The sequence below is a fragment of the Canis aureus genome, chromosome 26 (genome assembly GCF_053574225.1).
Source record: "Canis aureus isolate CA01 chromosome 26, VMU_Caureus_v.1.0, whole genome shotgun sequence".
In the NCBI taxonomy this organism is placed as follows: Eukaryota; Metazoa; Chordata; class Mammalia; order Carnivora; family Canidae; genus Canis; species Canis aureus.
Window position 1 is genome coordinate 29,445,386 of NC_135636.1, and position 22,969 is coordinate 29,468,354.

General features: G+C 43.5%; 1 protein-coding gene across 3 annotated transcripts in view; it reads left to right on the plus strand.

Moving 5' to 3' along the window:
- ACSS2 (acyl-CoA synthetase short chain family member 2) overlaps nt 1-22,907 on the plus strand; it is a 44,343-nt gene extending 21,436 nt beyond the window's left edge. For 2 of the 3 annotated variants that reach the window (XM_077872867.1, XM_077872869.1), the window contains exons 3-19: nt 8,761-8,852; nt 9,048-9,151; nt 9,412-9,484; nt 9,768-9,843; nt 10,003-10,117; nt 10,969-11,007; nt 15,435-15,572; nt 16,512-16,682; nt 16,988-17,121; nt 17,315-17,447; nt 17,529-17,585; nt 17,774-17,854; nt 18,983-19,091; nt 20,623-20,691; nt 21,031-21,207; nt 21,810-21,884; nt 22,030-22,907. In XM_077872867.1, the coding sequence (XP_077728993.1) occupies nt 8,761-8,852; nt 9,048-9,151; nt 9,412-9,484; nt 9,768-9,843; nt 10,003-10,117; nt 10,969-11,007; nt 15,435-15,572; nt 16,512-16,682; nt 16,988-17,121; nt 17,315-17,447; nt 17,529-17,585; nt 17,774-17,854; nt 18,983-19,091; nt 20,623-20,691; nt 21,031-21,207; nt 21,810-21,884; nt 22,030-22,157 (1,771 nt within the window). In that variant the 3' untranslated portion in view covers nt 22,158-22,907. The remainder of the gene's footprint in view (nt 1-8,760; nt 8,853-9,047; nt 9,152-9,411; nt 9,485-9,767; nt 9,844-10,002; nt 10,118-10,968; nt 11,008-15,434; nt 15,573-16,511; nt 16,683-16,987; nt 17,122-17,314; nt 17,448-17,528; nt 17,586-17,773; nt 17,855-18,982; nt 19,092-20,622; nt 20,692-21,030; nt 21,208-21,809; nt 21,885-22,029) is intronic. The other variant, XM_077872868.1, reaches the window with a different exon arrangement.
- Nucleotides 22,908-22,969: the final 62 nt, after the last annotated feature.

Consider the following 22,969-nt stretch of genomic DNA (forward strand, 5'->3'; position numbering starts at 1 on the left):
TTAGAGGTAAACAATAAATATAGGTCTGGTGGCTCCAAATAATTATCTGAGGATCTTGTTAATAATCCAGATTACTGGACCCCACTAGCCTATTGAATTAGAATCTGAGGGTTTTGTTTTGTTTTTAACTTTAGCATTGTATAGGCACAATGTTTGGGATAGGAGAGAAAGATGGTATGTTAAACAATTTTTTAAAGATTTTCTTAGAGAGCACACATGAGCACAAGTGGGGGGAGGAGCAGAGGGAGAAATGGACTACTCGCTGAGCAGGGAGTCTGACTGATGTGGGGCCTGGAGGCTTGATCCCAGGACCCTGGGATCACCACCTGAGCTGAAGGCAGTCACCCAACTGACTGAGTCACCTTTGCACCCCATTTTTTTTTAAGATTTTATTCATTCATGAGAGACAGAGAGAAACAGAGAGACAGGCAGAGACACAGGCAGGGAGAGAAGCAGGTTCCATGCAGGGAGCCCGACGTGGTACTCCCGGGACTCCAGATCCATGCCTTGGGCTGAAGGCAGGTGCTCAACCGCTGAGCCACCCAGACGTCCCCCCAACCTTTTTTTTAAAAATGAAGTGAGAGGAGTGTATTTGTGAAAGAGAAAGTGGGAAAGAAGAACCAACTCAGATCAATGTTAAGAAAGATTATATATGGAAGTTGAGAATCTGGACACTTACTTTCTTAAAACTTTTCCTCCTCAACTACCTGCAGGAATGGAGTACCCTATCTTGAACACTAATGATTTCAACCATGCTATTCTATCTAAATAACAAAGAACAATTGTAATAAATATTTTTGCATACACGAGACACCTGATGTACGTATAAAATAATGCTCTTGGTTATTTTTTCCACTTTCTTTTTTTGCTCTAGTCATATTTCTATTTTAGGCAGTATTCCAAATTCTGTGATAATAAAGAATCTGAGAGAACTGTCCTCATTCACCTTTTTGTTTAAGGCTAGCATGGGACACAGTATGGTAGGAACGAGTATATATGATTTCCCTCCTATAAGTAGGCATGTAAGCAGAGGGAAAGGGTTACCTTCTATACCGACCCAGGTCTGCCTTGTCAACAGAGAACTGCAGAATCCAACTGGCACCAAAGTCACTTTGACCAAGGGAAACAGGCACAAGGTTCCTGGATCAAAGCCTGAAAATAGCTGGCAGGAGGACAGGATGCAATAATAGCCTAGACTGCAAAGTATAAGTCCTATAATCTGAATCTCAACTCCAGGGTCTTATTGCAGTCTCTCCCATAGCAGATTACAGATCTGAGCCCATTGTAGAGGCTCAATAAATTTATCTTGATATTTTTCCAAATCCTATTCCACAAGTTTTATACTCTTCTCCCTCTGTGTCTACCATTTCCCCCTGCCTGTCTAGCATGTCTATTTTGTTACTATCCTCTGTGGTCTTTTTCTTTCCATGTTTCCTCACTCTGATCAGCTTGGATCTGGCTGGTCATGTGAGCAGAGAACTTTGTTCATTCGTTCATTCATTCATTCTTTTACCCATTCATTTCATAATTATGTATTTAATACCCTCTGTGTGTCAAATTTTGAACTTAGTACTGAGGAGAAAAAATATATCTTGTGTACCTTTAAGGAACTTACAATCCAGTGAAGGAAACAGATGTATATATATGACTATAATGTTAAAATAAGTAAGTGCCACATCTTTAGGCAAATAGAGACAGAATGAATGAATGAACGAATGAACAGTATGAATAAATGAATAGTGCTAAGAGGCAAACTTTCTGGAAAAGAAGATTTGTAAAGATGGCTGTTTCTCCAGATTAATCTGTATGTTATTACAATTCTAATCAAAATCACAGAATTTTAAAATTTGAGATAGGGGTGCCTGGGTGGCTCAGTGGTTGAGTGTCTGCCTTCAGCCCAGGGCATGATCCTGAAGTTTCAGGATCGAGTCCCATATCAGACTCCCTGCACGGAGCCTGCTTCTCCCTCTGGCTGTGTCTCTGCCTCTCTCTCTGTCTCTCATGAATAAATAAAATCTTTAAAAAATAAAATAATATTTGAGATATAATTCATACCATGTAGTTTACCCATTTGAAGTATACAAGTCAGTGATTTTTGTTATATGCAGAGTTGTGCAATCATCATCACAGCCAATTTTTAGAACATTTTTACCACCCCAAAAAGAAACTCCATATTCATTAGCAGTCACTCCTCATTTTCCTCCAGCCTTTCCCACTGTAGCCCTAGGCAACCACTAATCTATTTTCTGTCTGTATGGCTCTGACTATTCTGGACATTTCATGTAAATGGAATCATACAACATGATGATTTTTTCTAGCTTCTTTCACTTAGCATAATCTCATAAAGGTTCACAAGTGTAGCATGTGCCAATACGTCATTCCTTTTTATGATTCAGTCTTTGGAGTGTGCCTCCTCCCACCTCCTCCTCCAGCCCTTCTCCCTCTTCACCATGACTAAGGCAGGAGTGCCCAGAGGGGACATTAGTCTGCTAATTGGTAAAGCTATGTTGCTTCTACTCCCTGCTCCCTTGGTGAAAGGGAAAGTGACTTGAGGTTATACTTACATCTGAGTGCCTTATATTTGTGCAGTGCTTTATGAATCATAGAATACATGATTTCACATGATTTCTTAATTTTACATAAAGAATTTCAAAGTTGGAACAGCCTTAAAGGTCATACCAAATTTCAGAAAACATGAATCACATGGGTTGCTTATAAAATGAGAATTATAAGGCCCCCACTCCCTGGAGAATGATCTAGTAGGTGTCAGGGTTTCCCTGGCTCAATCTGTGCAGTCCTGTACTGCAGCTATGTGGGGTGGGGCCTTGCAATTTGCATTATTAACACTGCCTGACCATGCTTTGAGACACATTGGCCTTGCCTGGTCCCAACTATGTCTTGGAGTCTTCTCTTTGGTATCCCTGCATATCCCAGATTCTATATGATATCTTCACAGTTAGGAAGCTCCTGAAGGAGTACCTTCTATCATTGGACAGTTCTGACAGTTAGAAAGGCTTTCCTTACATTGAACTCTCCCAATTGACCCACCTCTTCATTTATTTTTTCTTAAGATTTTATTTATTTATTCATGAGAGACACAGAGCAAGGCAGAGACACAGGCAGAGGGAGAAGTAGGCTCCATGCAGGGAGCCTGATATGGGACTCGATCCTGGGTCTCCAGGATCATACCCTGGGCCGAAGGCAGCGCCAAACCCCTGAGCCACCCAGGCTGCCCAACCTCTTCATTTATAGTTACGTAACACGAGTCTACTTATACAGGGTTTTTTGCAAGACACTGGGGATTCAGCAGTGAATAAGACCAACTTGGTCTGTGCCTTCAGGAAGCTTACAGTCTAGTAGGAGAGACAGTGTTGTGATGAAGAATAACAGGAAGGTCTGATGCTACTTAGAGTGATCTGAAACATGACATAGAGCAAACCATTTGAAGAACTGGGGGAAGAACATGGCATATTCTATCAGTCAGAAGACTGATAATGTGTTTGGAGCCTATTGAGTAGAATGGGACAATGGCACAAGATGAGTTGGAGAAGATACAATGCATAGAAGTCTGGAATTTCTTCTACATGTGATGAGAGCCACTAAAGTATTTTAAACAGAAGGTGATGTAATCTGGTTTGTTGTTAATAGATTATTCTGGATGATATATGGATTGGAAGAGGGTAAGAATGAAGTGGGAGACCAGTTTGGGTCTTGACCATCCAGGCAAGAGATGAAGGGGGTCTGAACCAGAGTGGAGGCAACAAAGATACAGATATTGAAACTTAGTTATCATGTATCTCATTATCTTCTCTTCTTCAGGCTAAACAGCTCAGTCCACTATATCCTCTGATAATAGGTTTGACTCTTTTTCTTATTTGGGTTTTTCTCCTCTGGAGGGTCTAACCCACCAGTTTAGATCTTGCCCTCTGTTTCTGTGAAGAATCTAGTTTTTTTCCCACCTATTCCCCCCACCCCCAGCTCTTTCCTCCAATCCTGTACCTTACTTTTCTGTTAGTCTAGGGAATTAAAATCTCCAATCCAATGACTGTCCCTCATATAAAGAGGGGAGTCCCAGTCTTCCCTATCATTAATCAATTACCAGGTTTTCTGCAATTCAATGATGAACCTTAAGTATTTATTGTGCCAGCTGAACTTGGAGGAAATTGAGAAGAAGAAGACATGATCCCTGCCCTCCAAGAACCCGAGATGTAATGGGAAATATAAAGCCCCAATAAATGTAATACAAGGTAGTATCAATAGATCACAAGGAAAGTGAGATCTTCCGTGCCAAACTCACCATGTGACTTCGAGCACATTAAATGGTCTCTTTGGATCCTTTTGGAGTTAGGAGACTAAACTGAATGTTCTTTTAAGAATTCTTAACATCCTAGAGGGCTTGGGAGCTTGCAGTAGGCCAGTATTCTATTCACCTCCTCCTCCTAATGAGGCAGGAGCCGAACCTGGTGTATATGTCAGAGAAAGAAGACACTGGAAGAAGTAAGATGCCTATATCAATTATGCATAGCTTGAGCCCAGAACTTGGAGAGGCATGTACACTGTGGGTGTGTGTGAATGTGTGTATAACTAGAAGTGGGCTCAAGTAGGCAGTTCTTGTGTAGGCTTGTGCTTATCTGTTCCTGTGTACTTTCTATGTACCAGACTCTATTCTAGATTCGAGGGATGTAGTAATGAACAAAACAGACAAGTTCTCTGTTACTGTGGAGCTTATATTCCAATGAAAGACACAGGTAATATACAAGCAAATAAAATACATGAGATAATTTCAAATAATGGAAAGTTATGTGAAGAAAATAAAACAATGATCTGCTGGAGTTTGGGGAAGGGCAAGCTGTGCACATAGGTGGGTATGTAAATGTGGTGCATATACTTGCAGATAGGTCCATGTTTGAGTCCTGGGTTCATATATTTCTCCTTATTTGTACCTCTCTGTGCAAATGGGCAGCTTTTATGCCTACAATGTTTTGTATATTAGCATATGTCATTTTGCACATATAAGTATGCACAGGTGAGCTGGTATGTGGCACACATGTGGGGACATTTTTGCATGGGTGTGTGGTATATGTTGGCATTTAGCCATAACTGAAGATGTTCTGAAGTTTCTGTGGCACTCACCAGTGGGCCAGTTAAGGAAATGGCTTTTTGCCTCTGGTATTCAGGGCCACTTGCCAGCTTCCTTTCTCTGTGTTACTTCTCACTTTAGAGAGCTCTCTGTGCTTGGCTCCTCTAAGCCCTAGGAGGGCCAAGCCAAGGAAAGGATAGTAACTGACTCATCAAGCCAGGAGCTGGAAAGAGGCTTCTTTCTGTGTAATCTTCTGTGTAACCTCCAAGGCCTAATTTTCCCTGCTTGTCCCTGTCCTTCACATGATGAGGCAAAAGAGTCCCGCCTTGAAATGAGAAGACTTGAGGATCTATTCTTGGCTCTGCCACTTATTATTGTTTGACCTTGGCCAAGCTACTACATCTCTCTGGGCTTTAGTTATCTCCTTGAATACTCTGGGTAGTAAGGGAGCGCAATGGCCTGCAGTATTTAGGATGGGCTGGTACTGGTGCCAGAAGGAAAGGGGAAGGCATTCTGAGCAGGTGCAATGGCATCATCAAAAGCATAGAGGTCAGCTTTTGTGTGTAGGAAGCCAGGAGGAACCTAGTTAAAATAAAATTCAAACTTTTTACCATTGCCTACAAGGCCCCATGTGATCTAGCTGCTTCTTAACTCTCATTCTTAACTTTCTTCATTCTAGCTTCCTTACTGTTCTTTGAATAGGCCAAGCTCTTTACTGCCTGAGTGCCTTTCCAAATCTTGATGTTCTCTCTGCCCAGGATACTCTTCTCAATAATTCATATAGTTGACTACTTCTCATTACTTGGGTCTTTTAGCTCAGTATCACCTCCCCAGAGGGAGGCCTTCTATGACCATTATTTAAAGTAGTTGTCCTCTAATGTTTATCAATATTTAAAATGCGGATATCCTTTGACCCAACAATTTCTTTTTCTTCCAACAATTTCATTTCTAATAATTCATTCTACAGATATATTTGCAAGTGAGTAAAATGACATTTGAATAAAGATATTTACTGAAACATTTATTTGTTAGATAAACTATGGCACATACAAACTGTGGAACATTATGCAGATGACAAAGAAAATGAACAGTACTGGGACGCCTGGTTGGTCAGCAGTTGAAGCGTCTGCCTTTGGCTCAGGGCGTGATCCTGGAGTCCTGGGATTGAGTCCCTGATCAGGCTTCCCTGTGGGGAACCTACTTCTCCCTCTGCTGGTGTCTCTGCCTCTCTCTCTGTGTCTCTCATGAATAAATAAATAAATCTTTTTTTTTTTTTTTAAGAAAATGAACAGTACTTTAAGTCTTGATGGAGAATTTTATCAAGGTATATTGTTGAATTTTTAAAAAAGCAAGATGATTGAGCTGTATACTTAAGATTCATGTAGTTTATTAGATGTATATTATACTCAATTAAAAAACACGATACAGAATAGTGTGTACTGTATACCATCATTTGTATAGAGAAAACAAAAATATATAAATAAATACATATATATAATGCTTATATAATAGATCTGTTCCATGGTTAAAACAGCTGTTTCCTACCTCTTCCCATCCATGCTTGGTTAGGGACTGAGGTGCTTATCTCTCTTCTGAACAGTATTAAAATTCAAAATTTTTAATTCAGTTTTTAAATTTCCATCTTCAGTGATATCTGAAGGATCTTATGAAAGATTCTAATAGTATAGTCTTCTTCTAAAGTAATTACCTTGGTCACTCCACATTAGTTCAGTTGCCCTGCAGTCTCTAACCTATTAGGGGTGGTCCTGTCAGCATATTGACTATTTCTGGAAAATTACACAACATAGTACCAACAGTGGTTGCCAATCAAGGCATGGGGTTAGGGAATAGAGGTGGGAGGGATACTTTTCATTACATATCTTTTTTTGTGGTACCATTTGTATATATGTATTACTTAAAAAAATCATAAAATTGAAAAAACACGCTGGGGGTCATTAAATCTTCACATATAGTCTTGAAAGTTCCTTAAGATATTTTTTTCAAAAGTATTTCCAGTCAGTCATTCATTGTATCATTCTTTATATCCTTGATAATGCTTATGATCTGAAATTATTTGGCTGTGTTACTTATATACTTTTTGCATTGTCATTGGAATATAAGCTCCATGTTATCAGGGATCTTGCTTATCAGTGCTTATTTCTATACATATATACAACACATAGTAGTTGTCGAGGAAGCAAACATGAAGGAAACTAGGCTGAAGCCTAGGAAGGAATGCGAGGTGAAGCTGAAGAGGTAGACAGAACTCAGTTGATAAAGTGTAGTGATTTTGAACTTTATTTTTTATTTTTTTTAGAAGGAAGAGGAAGGGGCAGAGGGAGAGGGCAAGAGAGAATCTTAAGCAGGCTCCCCACCCAGCACAGAGCTTGACGTGGGGCTCAGACTCATAACCTTGAGATTATGACCTGAGCTGAAATCAAGAGTCAGACGCTTAACCAACTGAGCCAGTCAGTTGCCCCTAAAACTTTAAATGTGTATCAGAGGTGTGCCTGGAACGCACAGTCAGTTGAGCATCCGACTCTTAGTTTTGGCTCACGTTGTGACCTTGGGGTCATGAGATAAAGCCGTGTCAGCTCCACACTGAGCAGAGTCAGCTTGAGATTATTTCTTCCTCTACCCCTCTTGCTCATGATCTCTCTCTCTCTCTCTCTAATAGATAAATAAATCTTAAAGAAAAAGAATTGGCAGCTGAATCGTTATACTTGTGTATATTTGTATATATACTTGTGTATATATTATACAAGTATAATCTTTATACTTGAATCTTTTTTTAAGATTTTATTTATTTATTCATGAGAGAGAGAGAGAGGCAGAGACGTAGGCAGAGGGGGAGAGAGAGAGAGAGAGAGAGAGAGGCAGAGACACAGGCAGAGGGAGAAGCAGGCTCCATGCAGGGAGCTTGATGTGAGACTGGATTCCAGGACTCCAGGATTACGCCCTGGGCCGAAGGCAGGCGCTAAACCGCTGAGCCACCCAGGGATCCCCTATACTTGAATCTTTATAGCTTGTAATAAAGAGGCAGATTCGTGGATGCTGTGATTCTGATTCAGTAGGTCTGAATTGGGGCTCTGTCTTTTTAGAAGTTCCCTAGGTACAAGTGACCTGGAAATCTCACTTTGAATAACACCAATGCAGTCTTGACACTGTGCTCCAGAAGAATCACATCTGTAATATCATCTTTTTTTTTTTAATATTTTATTTATTTATTCATGAGAGACACACAGAGAGGGTAGAGACACAAGCAGAGGGAGAAGCAGGCTCCATGCAAAGAGCCTGACGCGGGACTCGATCCCAGATCTCCAGGATCACGCACTGGGCTGAAGGCAAGCGCTAAATTGCTGAGCCACCCAGGCTGCCCTCTCTTTTAATACATCCCTAGGATGGAAGAGAAAGGACCATCATCCCATTTTACCAACCTAAATGAGGCTCACAGATGGACAGTGCATTTTCCAATGACACACAGCTTGTATATAAAGTATGCCTTAAAAGGCCAAAGTATCTGACCAGTCAGCTCAAGGTGTTATAGTAGACAGCTCACCCTCACAGGACATTCATAAGGAGTCTTGGTGTTCCTGAATGGATATGATGACTGTTCCTATTTTTTGTTTGGGGGAAGAGGTTATATTCCCTAATGGCTAATTCTTTCTGATGTATCTCAGGGAGGGCAATGAACCAGAGGAGACCACCCAGATCACATATCGTGAGCTTCTGGTCCAAGTGTGTCGATTCAGCAATGTTCTCCAAAAACAGGGTGAGTATGGGGGTATGAGAAGGGGGCTGGAGGGTCCTGTCTTGGGGTATTTGAGGACTTGGGGGAAATAGACAAGGAATGGATGGAATGTAGTAATAGGGTCAGCTGTGGGGAGGAAGGGCAGTAGCTGAACAAGAAGAAGCAGGTAGCAGCAGGAAGTGTCCATGGTGCATGATCTGTGTCCTTTATTTGCAGGCATTCGGAAGGGTGACCGAGTGGCCATCTACATGCCCATGATACCAGAACTCGTGGTGGCCATGTTGGCCTGTGCCCGCCTTGGGGCTCTGCACTCTATTGTGGTAGGAATTTGGACTGGAAAAAGATACCTAGTAGGGGATGGGAAGGGATGGGGCTCTGGAGAAGTAGGTTGGGCCTGGATGCTAGAGGACCTTAAGAACCAGACTAAGAAGTTTAGATTTGTGTCATAAGTTCCATATCAGTTATCCAGTTTCTTCTAGAACCATAACCTAGAAATCCTGAAGGTTTTATGAATGTCTCCTTTCCTGGTTTATTTAATTCCTAGGTCCTCCTCTCCCTCAGTTTTTCTTCCTTTTCCTAGTTTGCAGGCTTCTCTGCAGAGTCTCTATGTGAACGGATCCTGGATTCCAGTTGCAGCCTTCTTATTACTACAGGTGACTAATTCTCTCACCCCTTTTCCAGAACTTCCACACCTGAAGTTTTGGTCTCTAATCAGCTAGTTGATATTTGCGACTGCTCAGCATAGAGGGTAGGGACTGCCTACCCTTATCTCCTGATTCCATCTCACCTGACCCTCTGTCAGCTCAAATCAATTGGAAGAGCCAGAGTCAAGAGACCTACCTCAGGAAGGGCTCCATGAACACTGTGCTCACTAGGGATAAGGGACTAGGAGTGTGGTGCCTTCCTAAGGCCTGGAATGTTTATTGCTCCCCAAAGATGCCTTCTACAGGGGGGAAAAGCTTGTGAACCTGAAGGAACTGGCTGATGAGGCGCTGGAGAAGTGTCGGGAGAAGTAAGTGTGTTTGGTTGGTTGGCTACTGCTCTGGGTTAACTGGTATTTTCCCCTGTACCAGATTCCCTTTGTCCCTTCTATCCTAGATGGACATGGGTGGGTCCTGCCAAATTCTCTCTGAGCCAACCAGCTACCATTTCAGGTTTCTCCTTCTTCTAGGGGTTTCCGAGTGAGATGCTGCATTGTGGTCAAGCACCTGGGGCGGGCAGAGCTGGGCACAGGTGACTCTCCCAGCCAATCCCCCCCCATTAAGAGGCCATGCCCAAATGTGCAGGTGAGTCTGGTACTCCTATGCTTTCCTCCAGGTTGAAATTGGCCCAGGAAGTTCTTTATGTGCTTAATTTCCTTATCATAATGTTGAGAGCATCTGGGAGCAATCCTAGGAATGCCTCCTCTGGCAGAGCTGGTAGGGAGCTGGGGGACTTTGACCTCGAGTGTCAATAGGGAGCCCCTCATCCTTGGGAACCTAGCATGAGAGATTGTAAGGGGACTCTATGCTGATTGGGGTATCCTGATGGGCACAGGGGACCCTCAGGGCTTGGGCTTGGGTTAGAAATGGGCTGACTTAATCAACTATCTTCAATTTTAAAAAAAGAAAGGAAAAAGAAAGGAAGGAAGAAAGGGAGGGAGGGAGGGGATGATTTGGGTGACTATGTGTACTGGTATCTGTCTTGGAATGGGCTACTTTTGTGGTTCCCCCCCCCCCGGCCCCCCGCCATGGAAGGACCAGGATTTGGCCCTCAAGATATAGCCCTTATTAGCTTTGGATCCAGCACTTTTAGTGAAAATGGTGGAAAAGCCCAAAGGTCTGAGGGCCATGAAGGATGAAAGCTCCAGGGTCCAGAAGGAAAAGGGTTCCTGAGATTCTGTGACTTGAGGGGGCCCCAAGTGGTCACAGGGCTAGAGAGACTGTAGTCTAGCCTAGGGAGATTAGAGATTCCAGTGAGCATTAGGGGTTCTAAGTGTATAGAGATTGGGAACAAGATCAAGAAAATGTAGGCTAGGAGGACCAGTAAGAGGGGAGCCTACAGAAAAGGCAGCAGAGGCTTGGGACACACTGACCCTTCCCTCTTACTACCCTATAATCAGACCCTGCTCACCACCCTTTCAATGGGCTCTTAACAGGGTAAGCTGAAAGAGAAACCCAAGCGCATCTGGCCCCAGGTATCCACCTCTGCACTGCCTTGGGTACTGCTTCTCTGCGTGCTTGTCTGTGTTTCCATCTGCTCTTTGCCTGTTTTCCCCATTGAGGTGGCTGCCAGACCTAACCCCTTTCTTTCTGCCCCTGGGTCCTTTGCTATCTAAGTTACTCTGAAGGGTCATGAAACAAAATGCCTGTTGCTATCTCTCTGAACTGGCATAGAGCATGAACCTCAGAGAGCTAGCAACAAGGCATCCCATTGCACTCTGCTGTTTAGGACCTTTGTGGGAGAGAGGACCAAGTAACTTGTCAGAAAGTTTTTACTGTGTACTTAGGTGGAGCAGAGCCCTAGAAGATAAGAGTAGAGTAAGTAGAGGAGGTATAGAACTTGACCTTGAGAATTCACCATCAAGTTGGGGACTTAGATATATATCACAAAGGAAAACCTCAATTTTATATAGGACAATAGAGAAGAAGATCCCTAAATACATTTATATATTACTTTGAGATTTATAAACAGCACATAAACTCTCTGATATAATTAAATGCTAGGTTGAATAAAAATTACTTTGTAGGTGGTTCTAAGATGTGAGATTCTTAAGTGGGGGCTCAAAGCAGATTAGAATAGAGAAAGGCTGGGCTTGGAGTCCAGAGACAGATTTTTAGCTGTATGTCCTTGAACAAGTCGCTTCTCCTCTCTGAGTTTCAGTTTCCTTATCAACAATGGAGAGATGATAATACATGCTTAAAAGAAAACTACTTCCTTTATTAAAACAGAACATAAAACCCATTATTCCTCTGATTTTTGCCATCCTCATAAGGGTGTCTTACTCTGAATCTTCTATGATTAACCTCTTCAGTAAATATTATCTTTTTTCTCTGTTCTCATAGCATGGTGGAGACAGATTTGATTCCCAAGGAACATTACTTTCCTTTTAAGTCAGGCAGAGACCTAAGACATTACTCTTGAAAGATGTAACATAACAAACTCAGTGGTTAGAATATAGACTCTGGAGCCAGACTACTTGGGTTCAAATCCTAGCTTTTCAAATGCTACTGTAGAAGCTTGGACCAACTACTTAAGTTCTCTTGCCTCAGTTTCCCCATCTGTAGAAAAAGGATAATAACTACCTACCTGATAGGGTTTTGTCTATAAGGTATTTGGTACAAAGTAACTACCCTATTAATGTTAGCTTTTATTTCTTTTAACATAGCAAACAGCCTGGCATTTCTAAAAGGGAAACCAGAAAAGAAATAAACTCCCATAATTCTTTTTTTTAAAGATTTTATTTATCATTTATGAGAGACACACACACACACACAGAGGCAGAGACACAGGGAGAGGGAGAAGCAGGCTCCACACGGGGAACCCGATGTGGGACTCAATCCTGGAACTCCAGGATCATGCCCTGAGCAGAAGGCAGACACTCAAATGCTGAGCCACCCAGGTGTCCCAAACTCCTATAGTTCTTAATACTAGAAACCTTTAGCCACAGGCTCCTGGATTTTTGTTTCTTGGAGGTGAAAATAATCAGTTACCAAAAAACCCAAAGACCGTAGGAATAGGCTTACAAAGTCCAGGTTTATTGGTCTGATAATTGCAGTCAAAACTGCAGAAGTCTTGGGAGAGCTCCTCATCCCAACATCCTTAAGCATTCATCAAGGGAAGGCCTGGCACAATTTGGAGGTACTCTCCTCAATCATGTCACCTATGGGCTTCCTCATATTCCGATCTCACACCTGGCAGTTGCCCTCCCTGAGGATATCCTGTTCCAAGGACAAAGACCAACTCTATTCTTATTTCAGTAAATTAAATCTTCCTGGTTCAAAGCTGTGGGGCCCTCATAGACACACACCCAATTCATAACTAATGTTTGCACCATTAATTGAGCTCAACCTGCTTCCTGGTGCTAGTTATCAGTTCCACACCTGGGGTACTGGCCCTTCTCGCCCACATACCCACAAGGGAAATAGTTTTTTAAGATTACGAGAATACCCTTATTGCCACAGCATAACTATGCTTTGCCCTTATATGTACCTAGTGCCTTTTCTATGACAATTCAAATCAGTACTGAGGACCATTTCCCCAAAGCAATATTGATACTCTTTTTAAATACATTAAGGCCCTCAAGTAGATCATTTGGCAGGAAAAAAAGTATTGATGTGTCAATGTATGTATAGATCCGTATGTCTATTCTGCTAAAAAAAAAAGGTGTGTTTTAGTATTTTTTAGCTCTTGGGCAACCTCTTTCTCTTCTTTCTTTTTCTTCTTCTTTTTAATGGTGCCTTGGTCTGGACTTGTCATTCTTTTTTTCTTTTCTTTTTTTAAGATTTTTTTATTTATTTGAGAATGAGAGACGGGGAAAGAGAGAGCCTGTGAGTAGGAAGAGTAGCAAAGGGAGAGAATCTTGGAGCAGGCTCCATGCTGAGCCTGACGTGGGGCTCAATATTGATCCCATGACCCATGAGATCATGATCTGAGCCAAAACCAAGAGTCTGACCCTTAACTGACTTAGCCACCCAGGATCCCCTGGGTTTGTCATTCTTAATAATGTTTATGTGACAGACACTTCAAATTCTCTAAATTAAGGGGTAGATAGTACAGAAAGAAGAGAGTGATTGGAGTCATTTTATAATTTATCAAGGTATATGTTTAACACTTTGGGATTTCTTTTTTTGCAACCAAATATATACAGAATAATTTAGCATATAGCCATATAATGGGAATAGGGAGTAGGGTGTTTCTCTTACATTATCATGTCTACCTGCCAGCCAGGGCCATTGAACATACAAGAAACTAATGAATATGAAAGGGTTTTGTGATGGCTAAAGCAAACCCAAAACAGTTCCTATTTTCACACCCTTGAATTTATTTCCCAGAGGAGTTCAGTGGAACTGAACTCACTTCTATCCTCCTGACATCATTCTTTCCCACCCCACAGGACAATTCAAGTTATGATATTTACTATCTAATCCCTTTTCTTTTGATGTTCCCCAAATCCTGTGAGACCATTAAGGAAAGAATGACTATCCTCATTTTAAAAAGGACCAACTTGAGGTAAAGTGACTTGCCCACGGTCATATATAGCTAGGAAGTGGCCGAACTGGGACTGAGATCCAGTGCAATTTTTGGACAAGTTCAGGGAATCCCACCTTCCTTCAGCACAGAGTAGACTCTGAAAACTGGCTGTTCAAAGAGGTGATATAACTAGGAAGGTAACATAAAGACTCCTAACTCTGGGAAACGAACTAGGGGTGGTGGAAGGGGAGGAGGGCGGGGGGTGGGGGTGAATGGGTGACGGGCACTGAGGGGGGCACTTGACGGGATGAGCATTGGGTGTTATTCTGTATGTTGGCAAGTTGAACACCAATAAAAAATAAATTTATTATTAAAAAAAAACTAGGAAAGTAAAATAACTTCAAGGAGAGGTTAGAAAAATTTCAGGAGGACAGATCCAGAAGTAGTAATCAAAAATACTCTAGTATAGGAGGACATCCTTCTACTGGGAGAAGAAGTCGTATTGGTCCTTTTCCACCAACTTAAAGTAGGTTTTCTGCTGAATGGAGCCTTAAGCAAATATCTCTATAGGAAACCTATTGGTTGCCAGTAGTGTGAAAGTGGGGGTGGAGCTGCAGGTAGGAACCTGCAGATGTGGATGAGGTCTAGACATTCAGGAAAAGGTGCTTGGATTAAAAGCTGTTGACTATTTTCAATACTAACAGGGCCAGGCGCCCGCTTCACCTGCAGGCTCTGACTAATTTTGCATTTCTGAATTGGGTGGTGTCCGCATCCCTGCTGATAAGCCACTAGCTTCCTAAGTACATATGTTTGTATGTAGGCCTGTGTGTGTGTATTCATTCATCCAACAAAAATTTACAGGGTGTGTATTAAGTGCCAGGCATTTTGCTAGGTGTTGGGGATAAAAAAAAAAAAAAAGAAAAGAAAAGAAAAGAAAAAGACAGCATGCACTGCACTCATAGAGGTCACTATCTAGTTGAGGAGACAGTAGTGAAGCAAACAACTAAATAACTGGAAATATGTGCTGTATGGGAAGGAAATATGGTACAGTGATCAAGAATAATAGCAGGGGGGAGGGTGGGGTTGGGAATCTACCAGATATTGTTCAGGGAAAGAAGCCCTCTACAAAGGTGACATTTAAGCTAAGAACTGAAGAATGATAAGGGACCAACCAAGGTGCCATCCTCATACTGACACTATGTAAGGGATGCTCTGGAGCAGGGTGTTAGCTGTTCTGAAGCTAACCCAAGAAGCCTGCTGTTCTGCTCCTGTTCTCTGTCACATTCCACCCTCACATTTCCCTCCCTCCTCCCAGCAACTCTACCTGACAGCACTTCCCCCAACCCCAGGTGTCAGGTAGGTGTGTCTCTGTTCCTCTCTTGAGCTGTTCACAGTTCTTTCCTGCCCATTCCTGTCTTCTTAACCCTGCAGATCTCCTGGAATCAAGGAGTTGATTTGTGGTGGCATGAACTCATGCAAGAGGCAGAGGATGAGTGTGAGCCTGAGTGGTGTGATGCAGAGGACCCACTCTTCATCCTGTACACCAGTGGCTCCACAGGGAAACCCAAGGCAAGTGTGTGTGTGTGTATACTGTGTTCTTAACCCTAAGAAGTGAATTTCTGAAAAAGCATATGATGATATGACTTTTACTTAATAATCCTGAGTTTCAGAACTGTCACATTACCTTTTCTAAATCAAATTAAGACATAAATCCTCAGCCACTAGATTGTGAGGCTCCAGGGTGAGACAATTCAGGTGGGGGCTTTCACACCCCAGAAAAGGAAAAAAGGATCAGTTCATATGTCTAACTTCGGTGTTCTTGCCCATGCCCACGTGGTTTGATTGAAGGAGAGCTGCACTGTGAACTCAAGGCCAGGGGTAGGCTAGGACCCTTCTTGGGGCCCTAGGCTAGAAGCTCTTAGAGTTCAGTTCCTTTCACAAGCCACACTACTAACATCTCATTCTTCCCAGGGCACAGTGTGGGGGCCAGAAACAAAACTCTGACTCCTGTATTAAAAGATATATCACCCTATCTTCCACTCACATCATCCCTAAATTCTTACTCTCTGTATGTTTGAGTATCTCTCAGTGAGGCTTTCGAAGCATATTTTTTGCCTCTCTTTCCAAGGGATGGGGTATTGGTAGACTAAGCAAAGAAGATTATTTTTTTTCTCACTCTCACTCTGTCAATGTGTAATTGACTATGTGTGCATAAATATACAACAAAGACACTCTTAGATGTGAATGCTCTAGAAGTGTTCATGTGTATAAGAGTGATTCAAGTAGCCCATCTTAGGGTGTGGATATGAATGATGACTGACTCTGCATGTATATGGTGTGTGAGATGGGAACATGGAGAAAATGGGTTAGAATAGAGATGTATACTATATGAAAGGGGTGCTGGCAGGGCCAGAATCTCAGGAGGATCTTCTTCTAGCTCTACCCAGCATACATTTGTTGGTCTGTGGAAATGAGCCCAAGGCCCACAAGGTTAAATTCTTCCTCCAGGGTGTGGTACACACTGTTGGGGGCTACATGCTCTATGTGGCTACGACCTTCAAGTACGTGTTTGACTTCCACGCGGAGGATGTATTCTGGTGCACAGCAGACATTGGCTGGATTACCGGCCATTCCTACGTCACCTATGGGCCACTGGCCAATGGTGCCACCAGTGTTTTGGTGAGAAGGGAGCTGGGACTCATGGCTACTTGGCCTAGTTAGGGGTGGACAAGATGATCCTAGGTGACAGTCTTCCAAGGCCACTTGATCTAGAGACAGGGGGCTTACACAATGACCTGTTCCCTGGGGAAAGAGGAGTTCTGAGGGGGTTGTATATACTGAGGAAGAAGGTCTCTTGGCTTATCTGTAAGGGAATGAAGACATGGCTATGTCCAAAAGGGCAAAATACTGAGCCTGAGGGTATGGTAAGGGAATTGAAGGACTGTTGGGAAGGACTGGGAATGATTAGCCTTCACTGGGGTCAGTTTGAGGGGATTCCCACATACCCGGATGTGAGCCGCCTATGGAACATCGTGGACAAGTACAAGGTGACCAAGTTCTACACAGCACCCACAGCTATCCGCCTGCTTATGAAGTTTGGAGATGAGCCTGTTACCAGGTGAGACCCCCTCCCAGTTGCTGCCCTATGGGTGTCCTTCAGAGCTAGGTGCTGGCCTTTGTGTACAGACTTTTCCATTCCATTGTTCCAACTCCTTGGCGTAGAATAGGGGAGGGGGCAGAAGAGCCTGGGCATGTCTTCCTGGTTCTCAGTGTCCTCAGAGCCTTTCTTCCTCCCCACTCCCCTGCCCAAGGCATAGCCGGGCATCCTTACAGGTGCTAGGCACAGTGGGTGAACCCATTAACCCTGAGGCCTGGCTGTGGTACCACCGAGTGGTGGGTGCTCAGCGCTGTTCCATCGTGGACACCTTCTGGCAGACAGAGACAGTGAGTAAAGGATTCAGAAGGCTGGGGCTCAGGGACAGTGTGGGAAGACTGACTCAAACCCCCAATCTCTGACTTCTACAGGGTGGCCATATGCTGACTCCCCTCCCTGGTGCCACACCAATGAAACCTGGTTCTGCTGTGAGTGAAGCTCCTTTGGCTGATCCTATGCTAGGCAGGAGTAGAGTCTCTGGGCCTAGGTGGAGGGTGGGGGACTAGACTAATATATGTGTGAAGAACCTGGGGCTCTGGGGGTCCTTAAGAGAGGTAGAATTGAGTCACAGTTGCCTCATTCTTCTCCTTAAGTCCTGTTTCCTGTTTGCTTCTAGACCTTTCCATTCTTTGGTGTAGCTCCTGCAATTTTGAATGAGTCTGGGGAAGAGTTGGAAGGTGAAGCTGAAGGTTACCTGGTGAGGCTCTGACCCTTGGATGTCTTTGAGGAGTTGGGAGGAAAGAGTACAACAAGGGATGCTGTACTTTGCTTCAGAGTTTAGAACCTTATTTCCACTGGTAGGTGCTTATGGCTAAAGCTCCATGGTTGAGGGTTTATCCTCTGTGAAACCCTGGAGGAAATCCTTCTGGATACTTTGCCTGCTTGTCTGCCTTTTGGCCCACTTTGGCTCTTAAGGGCTCTGCTCAAAGATTCCTGATGATGCCTTTTTGGGTCCAGAAGACTTAGTGCTAACTCTTCCTTTGACAAACATTCTAGTGTGAAAGGAGTCTTCATAACATAGTAGAAAATCATATAGGCTCCAGAGTCAGCCTGCTTGGATTTAAATCCTAGCTCCTCCTCTTCTGTGACCTCAGATAGGTTGCCTAACCCCGTTGAACCTAAGTTTCATTTGTAAAACAGGGTTATATAGTACCTGTATCTCAAGTTGCTGGATCAATTAAATTAGATAATCCGTGTGAAGGCAGAACCTAACAGTGTTTAACAAATGTTAGCTGTTATGATTTTTGTACTAGTACTTGTAGGAAGTACAGCCCCCGCCCTCCATCCCACTTTACTTTTACTAGGAGCAAGTTAGTAATAAGGACTTAAATCCAGGCTTTCTGACTCTTAGCCTAGAATTTCATCCATCTCATCAATCTACTGCCACAGGATGTTATTGAGTGGGGCAATAATTACTTATTCATTTTTATTTGATTTTTTTCATTTGTATCACACTGGACTTGGTTTCCTGAGGAGACTCAAATTTACTAAATGCTTATCACTAACAGAACATTGTACTAGACAACTTCCACATACCATTAATTCAGTCCTCACAAGTAACTTTGAGAGGTTGAGATTATTTTCTCTGATTTACAGAAGAGTATCTGAAGCTTAGAAAGGTAAAGTTACTAACCTGAAGTCACACAGTTAGTAAGTGGCAGAGCTGGGATTCTTAGCCTGGATTGTCTATCTCCAAAGCCTGTACTTTGTCCTACTTCTCAGGAAGGGCATTCAGGCCATTTATCCTCAGGTTGGGCAAAACTGTGATTGTCTTCCAGTTTGACAGTGTAGCAGATATGACCACTGTGCCTCTCTCACTCCCTAGGTGTTCAAGCAGCCCTGGCCTGGAATCATGCGCACAGTCTATGGGAACCATGAACGCTTTGAGGCGACCTATTTTAAGAAGTTCCCTGGTTACTATGTGACAGGAGATGGTGAGCCCTGGCTATCTCCCCTTCCCATATCTCCCATCTCGACATGTACTTTCCCTTTCCATTTTTAGGAAGAATTGGTTAGGGGTGAAGAAAAACAGAGGAACATATTCTATGTGTCAGTGACTAATATCCAGATAGAGATTTAAAGAAGACTATAAGAACAGGAATGAGTGTTGCATGGAGGGTCTCAGCATGGTACCACCTGATATATGAGGATGGTTCTTGCTTCCATTGTTCCTGTGCTAAAAGAAATGGGCATGTAGCAGTGTGAATTACTGTCATATGGATCCTGATGTCTAGAACCTATATTTGCCCATGACTCTATCCACCAGTCCATTCAGCCACAGCTATTTATTGAGCACCTACTATGTCTGGCACAGATCTAAACTCAAGGGATAGTGCCATGAATAAGGTAAGCATGGGGCTTATATTCTGGTAGGGGAGACAGACAATAGATTCAGCAAATGAGTAAATAAGCTTACCTTAGTGACAAATGCTATTAAGAAAAATACACAGGGTAACAGTATAAAGAATGTCTGCAGGAATGGCCACCATACGTGGGATGGTGAGAGGCGGCTTTTTGGAAGTGATATTTGACCAGAGCCCTCCAGGGTGAGGAGGGGAGGCATGGGAAAATCTGGAGTAAGAGTGAGTATTCTGTACAGAGACACCAGCTTGAAATATCTGAGGAACAGACTGAAGCCTGTGTGGCTGACATGTAGTGAACAAAGGGAAGAATGTTACGTGAAGTTGGAGAGGTAGATAATGTGGGGCCTTGTGGGCCATGATAAGGACTTTGGATTTTATCCAGTGTACAGTGGGGGAGACCTTTTGGGCCTGTAAGCAGAGAAGTGATAAGAACAAATTTATTGTTTGGAAAATAACTTCGATTTACGGAGAATAGACTTTAGGTGAGTATATTAGTTATCTATTACCAATGGAAAAAATTACCCCCAAACTTGGCAGCTTAAAACAACAAATTAAAATTCCTGAGGATCAGGACTTTGTGAGTGGCTTTGCCAGTAGTTCTCATTTAGAGTCTCTCATGGGCTTCATTGAAGCTGCTGGTTGGGGCTGCAGTCATTTGAAGGTTTGACTGAGCCTGGAGGCCATACTTCAAGCTCACTCGTGTGGCTGTTGGCAGGACACCTCAATTCTTCACCACGTGGGCCTTTTCATAGGGCTCCTCATGACATATGGCAGCTGACTTCCCCCAGAGCAAATCATCTGAGAGAATAACCATGGTATCTTTTCTATAGTGTAATCTCAGAAATGACATACCGTCACTTCTGCCAAATTCTGTTGATCACACAGACTAACCCTAGTACAATGAGAAAGAGAACTACACAGGAGTCTGCATATCAGAAAGTGGAAATCAGCATAGCTATCTTGGAGCCTGGCTACTACGGGGGCAAGTGTAGAAGCAGGAAGACTTATTAGGGGGCTATTAGTGGGTGTAGCAGTTTGGTAACGTGGATCATATATCCTACTGTGGGATATTTATTATATTGTGCATTTCTTCTCTTTCCAGGCTGCCGGCGGGACCAGGATGGCTATTACTGGATCACTGGCAGGATTGATGACATGCTGAATGTATCGGGTGAGGGCCAGGGACCATTTTCCCTTCTTATCAGCATCCTCTCTCAGCAAAGTCCCAGCCAAAGCCTTCCAAGACAGCCAGGATGTCGTCTGGCCAAACCAAGCTTGGAGTGTGGCATTAGGTTCTGGGTACAGGTTTTGGAAGAAGAGTGATAAAACACTGGAATGTGCCTAGAGGAGGCGAACGGGGAGGGTGGGACAACTGAAGCAGGTCGTGTGAGGCATAAATGAAGGGGCTTCCCCACTTGACCAGCCTAGGACTGCCCTATAGGCTTAGATGGAACAGGGGCTGGGGTAGAAGTTGGGCTCTCTCTGATGGCGCTTCCTTTCCCTTGATAAGGACATCTGCTGAGCACAGCAGAGGTGGAATCAGCACTTGTGGAACATGAGGCTATTGCAGAGGCAGCTGTGGTCGGCCACCCTCATCCTGTGAAGGGCGAATGCCTCTACTGCTTTGTCACCCTGTGCGATGGCTACACCTTCAGCCCCACCCTCACCGAGGAGCTCAAGAAGCAGAGTGAGGAGCCTCCTTAAGCAGGGACTATAGGGTCTGTCCTCATGGCCCAGTTACCACAGCAAGTTGTTGGGGAGAAGCAAGAGCAAGCTGCAAACTACAAACAGATCCCAGGGGACCATAGGGGCTTAATGTCCTCTTGCCACTCAGTCTCCACTAGTCTCTCTACTAGGATACTAATGGCTGACATTTATAGAATTCTCTGTGCCACCACTGGGCTAAGTGCTTTAAATGCATTAATTCATTTAATCCCTATAATCATGCTGTGAAATAGATCCTATTGTTACTCTCATCCTAAAGATGAAGAAATTAAGGTTCAGAGAAGTTAAATCCCTTGCCCAAGGCCACACTGGTAGTAAAGTGGGATTTAAACTCTAGCAGGCTGATACTTAAGAGTTTGAGTTCCATGAAAATAGATGAAGATAAAATGAGATAGTAAAAGACAATGTGTTAAAAAGAGAGAAAGACAGGCAGTGACTCTAAGAATGACTCTGTGGTCAGGGACTTGAAAGGGAAATAGATGGGAAACAAAGCCATCTCTACCTTGGTTTTTGGGAGCCTGGTTAAGGGTACTGAAGAAATGCTTAATGATTTGTTGGTTACAGTTAGAGAAAAGATTGGCCCCATTGCCACTCCGGATTATATCCAGAATGCACCTGGCTTGCCTAAAACCCGCTCAGGTATGTTCTCAGAGGCCTCAAGGGATTGGGTTTGGGATTGGGCAAGGCCTACTGGTGGTGTAGTGTGTGTGGATGGAAGCCTTTTTGGCAGGGCTGGAGTGGGTCAGTGTTATTACCAGGTAACCAGAAGGCTGTGGTCCCCCAGGGAAAATCATGAGGCGGGTGCTTCGGAAGATTGCTCAGAATGACCACGACCTGGGGGACACATCTACTGTGGCTGACCCAACTGTCATCTGCCAGCTCTTCAACCATCGCTGCCTGACCATCCAGTAAACAAGACCTTACCCTTTACCCAGGCTTCCCCTGCTTGGCTTTCCAAAGTTTTGTCCACTCTCCCTGCCCCTATCCAGGAGTGCTGAGGGCCAGTGCTGACCCATGCCACCCTTGACCAGCTGTCTGGGACCGAGGACCAGCTTTGCTCTTGGGTGGAGGCGACTTCCTGTGGCTGCCAGATAGATGAGATGTGGCACAGGTTAGCCTCAGGTTGCTGTGCCCCTAGACTATAGGAGCCCTTGGAGCCCAGAACAGGAACTTGAAGGCCACATCCCTTACCCAAATTAAGTATGCAGAGGGCAAGTGAAGGTTGACTGAAACAGGGAGGCAGCTTTGTAATCTATGTCAGCTCTCTCAGGAAGCACCAGTATTTATCTTGGGTATACATTTGCCCTTAGAAACTCCTGTTTGTGAGTCTCAAAACAACTGATTATTATTTTTTTGAATACTTTGCTGCTGCTTTTCTGGATCTGAATTCCCTTTTGTGCCAGATGGCAGTGCTTGTCTGCCCACTTGCTTCAGGGGATATACAGACAGGTTATTTCTAGAGGGTTTTCAGATTACCTGCTTCTTTGCTGGAGTAAATGTTTTGTTCCAAGGCCAGAAGAGCTTATCTTCCTTGTCCTCTGTTCCCACCCTTCCATGAACAATCATGCCCATAAGAGACACTCTCAGATGAAACTCTTCTTTTCTTGCCATAGTCATGCTCAGGCTCTGTGGTTGTAGGAATAAAGTCTGTGACTTTAAGAAGGCGGTGACTTATTTTCTTAAGTATCTTACAGACTATATACTTACTAGTTGCTCTGATTTGT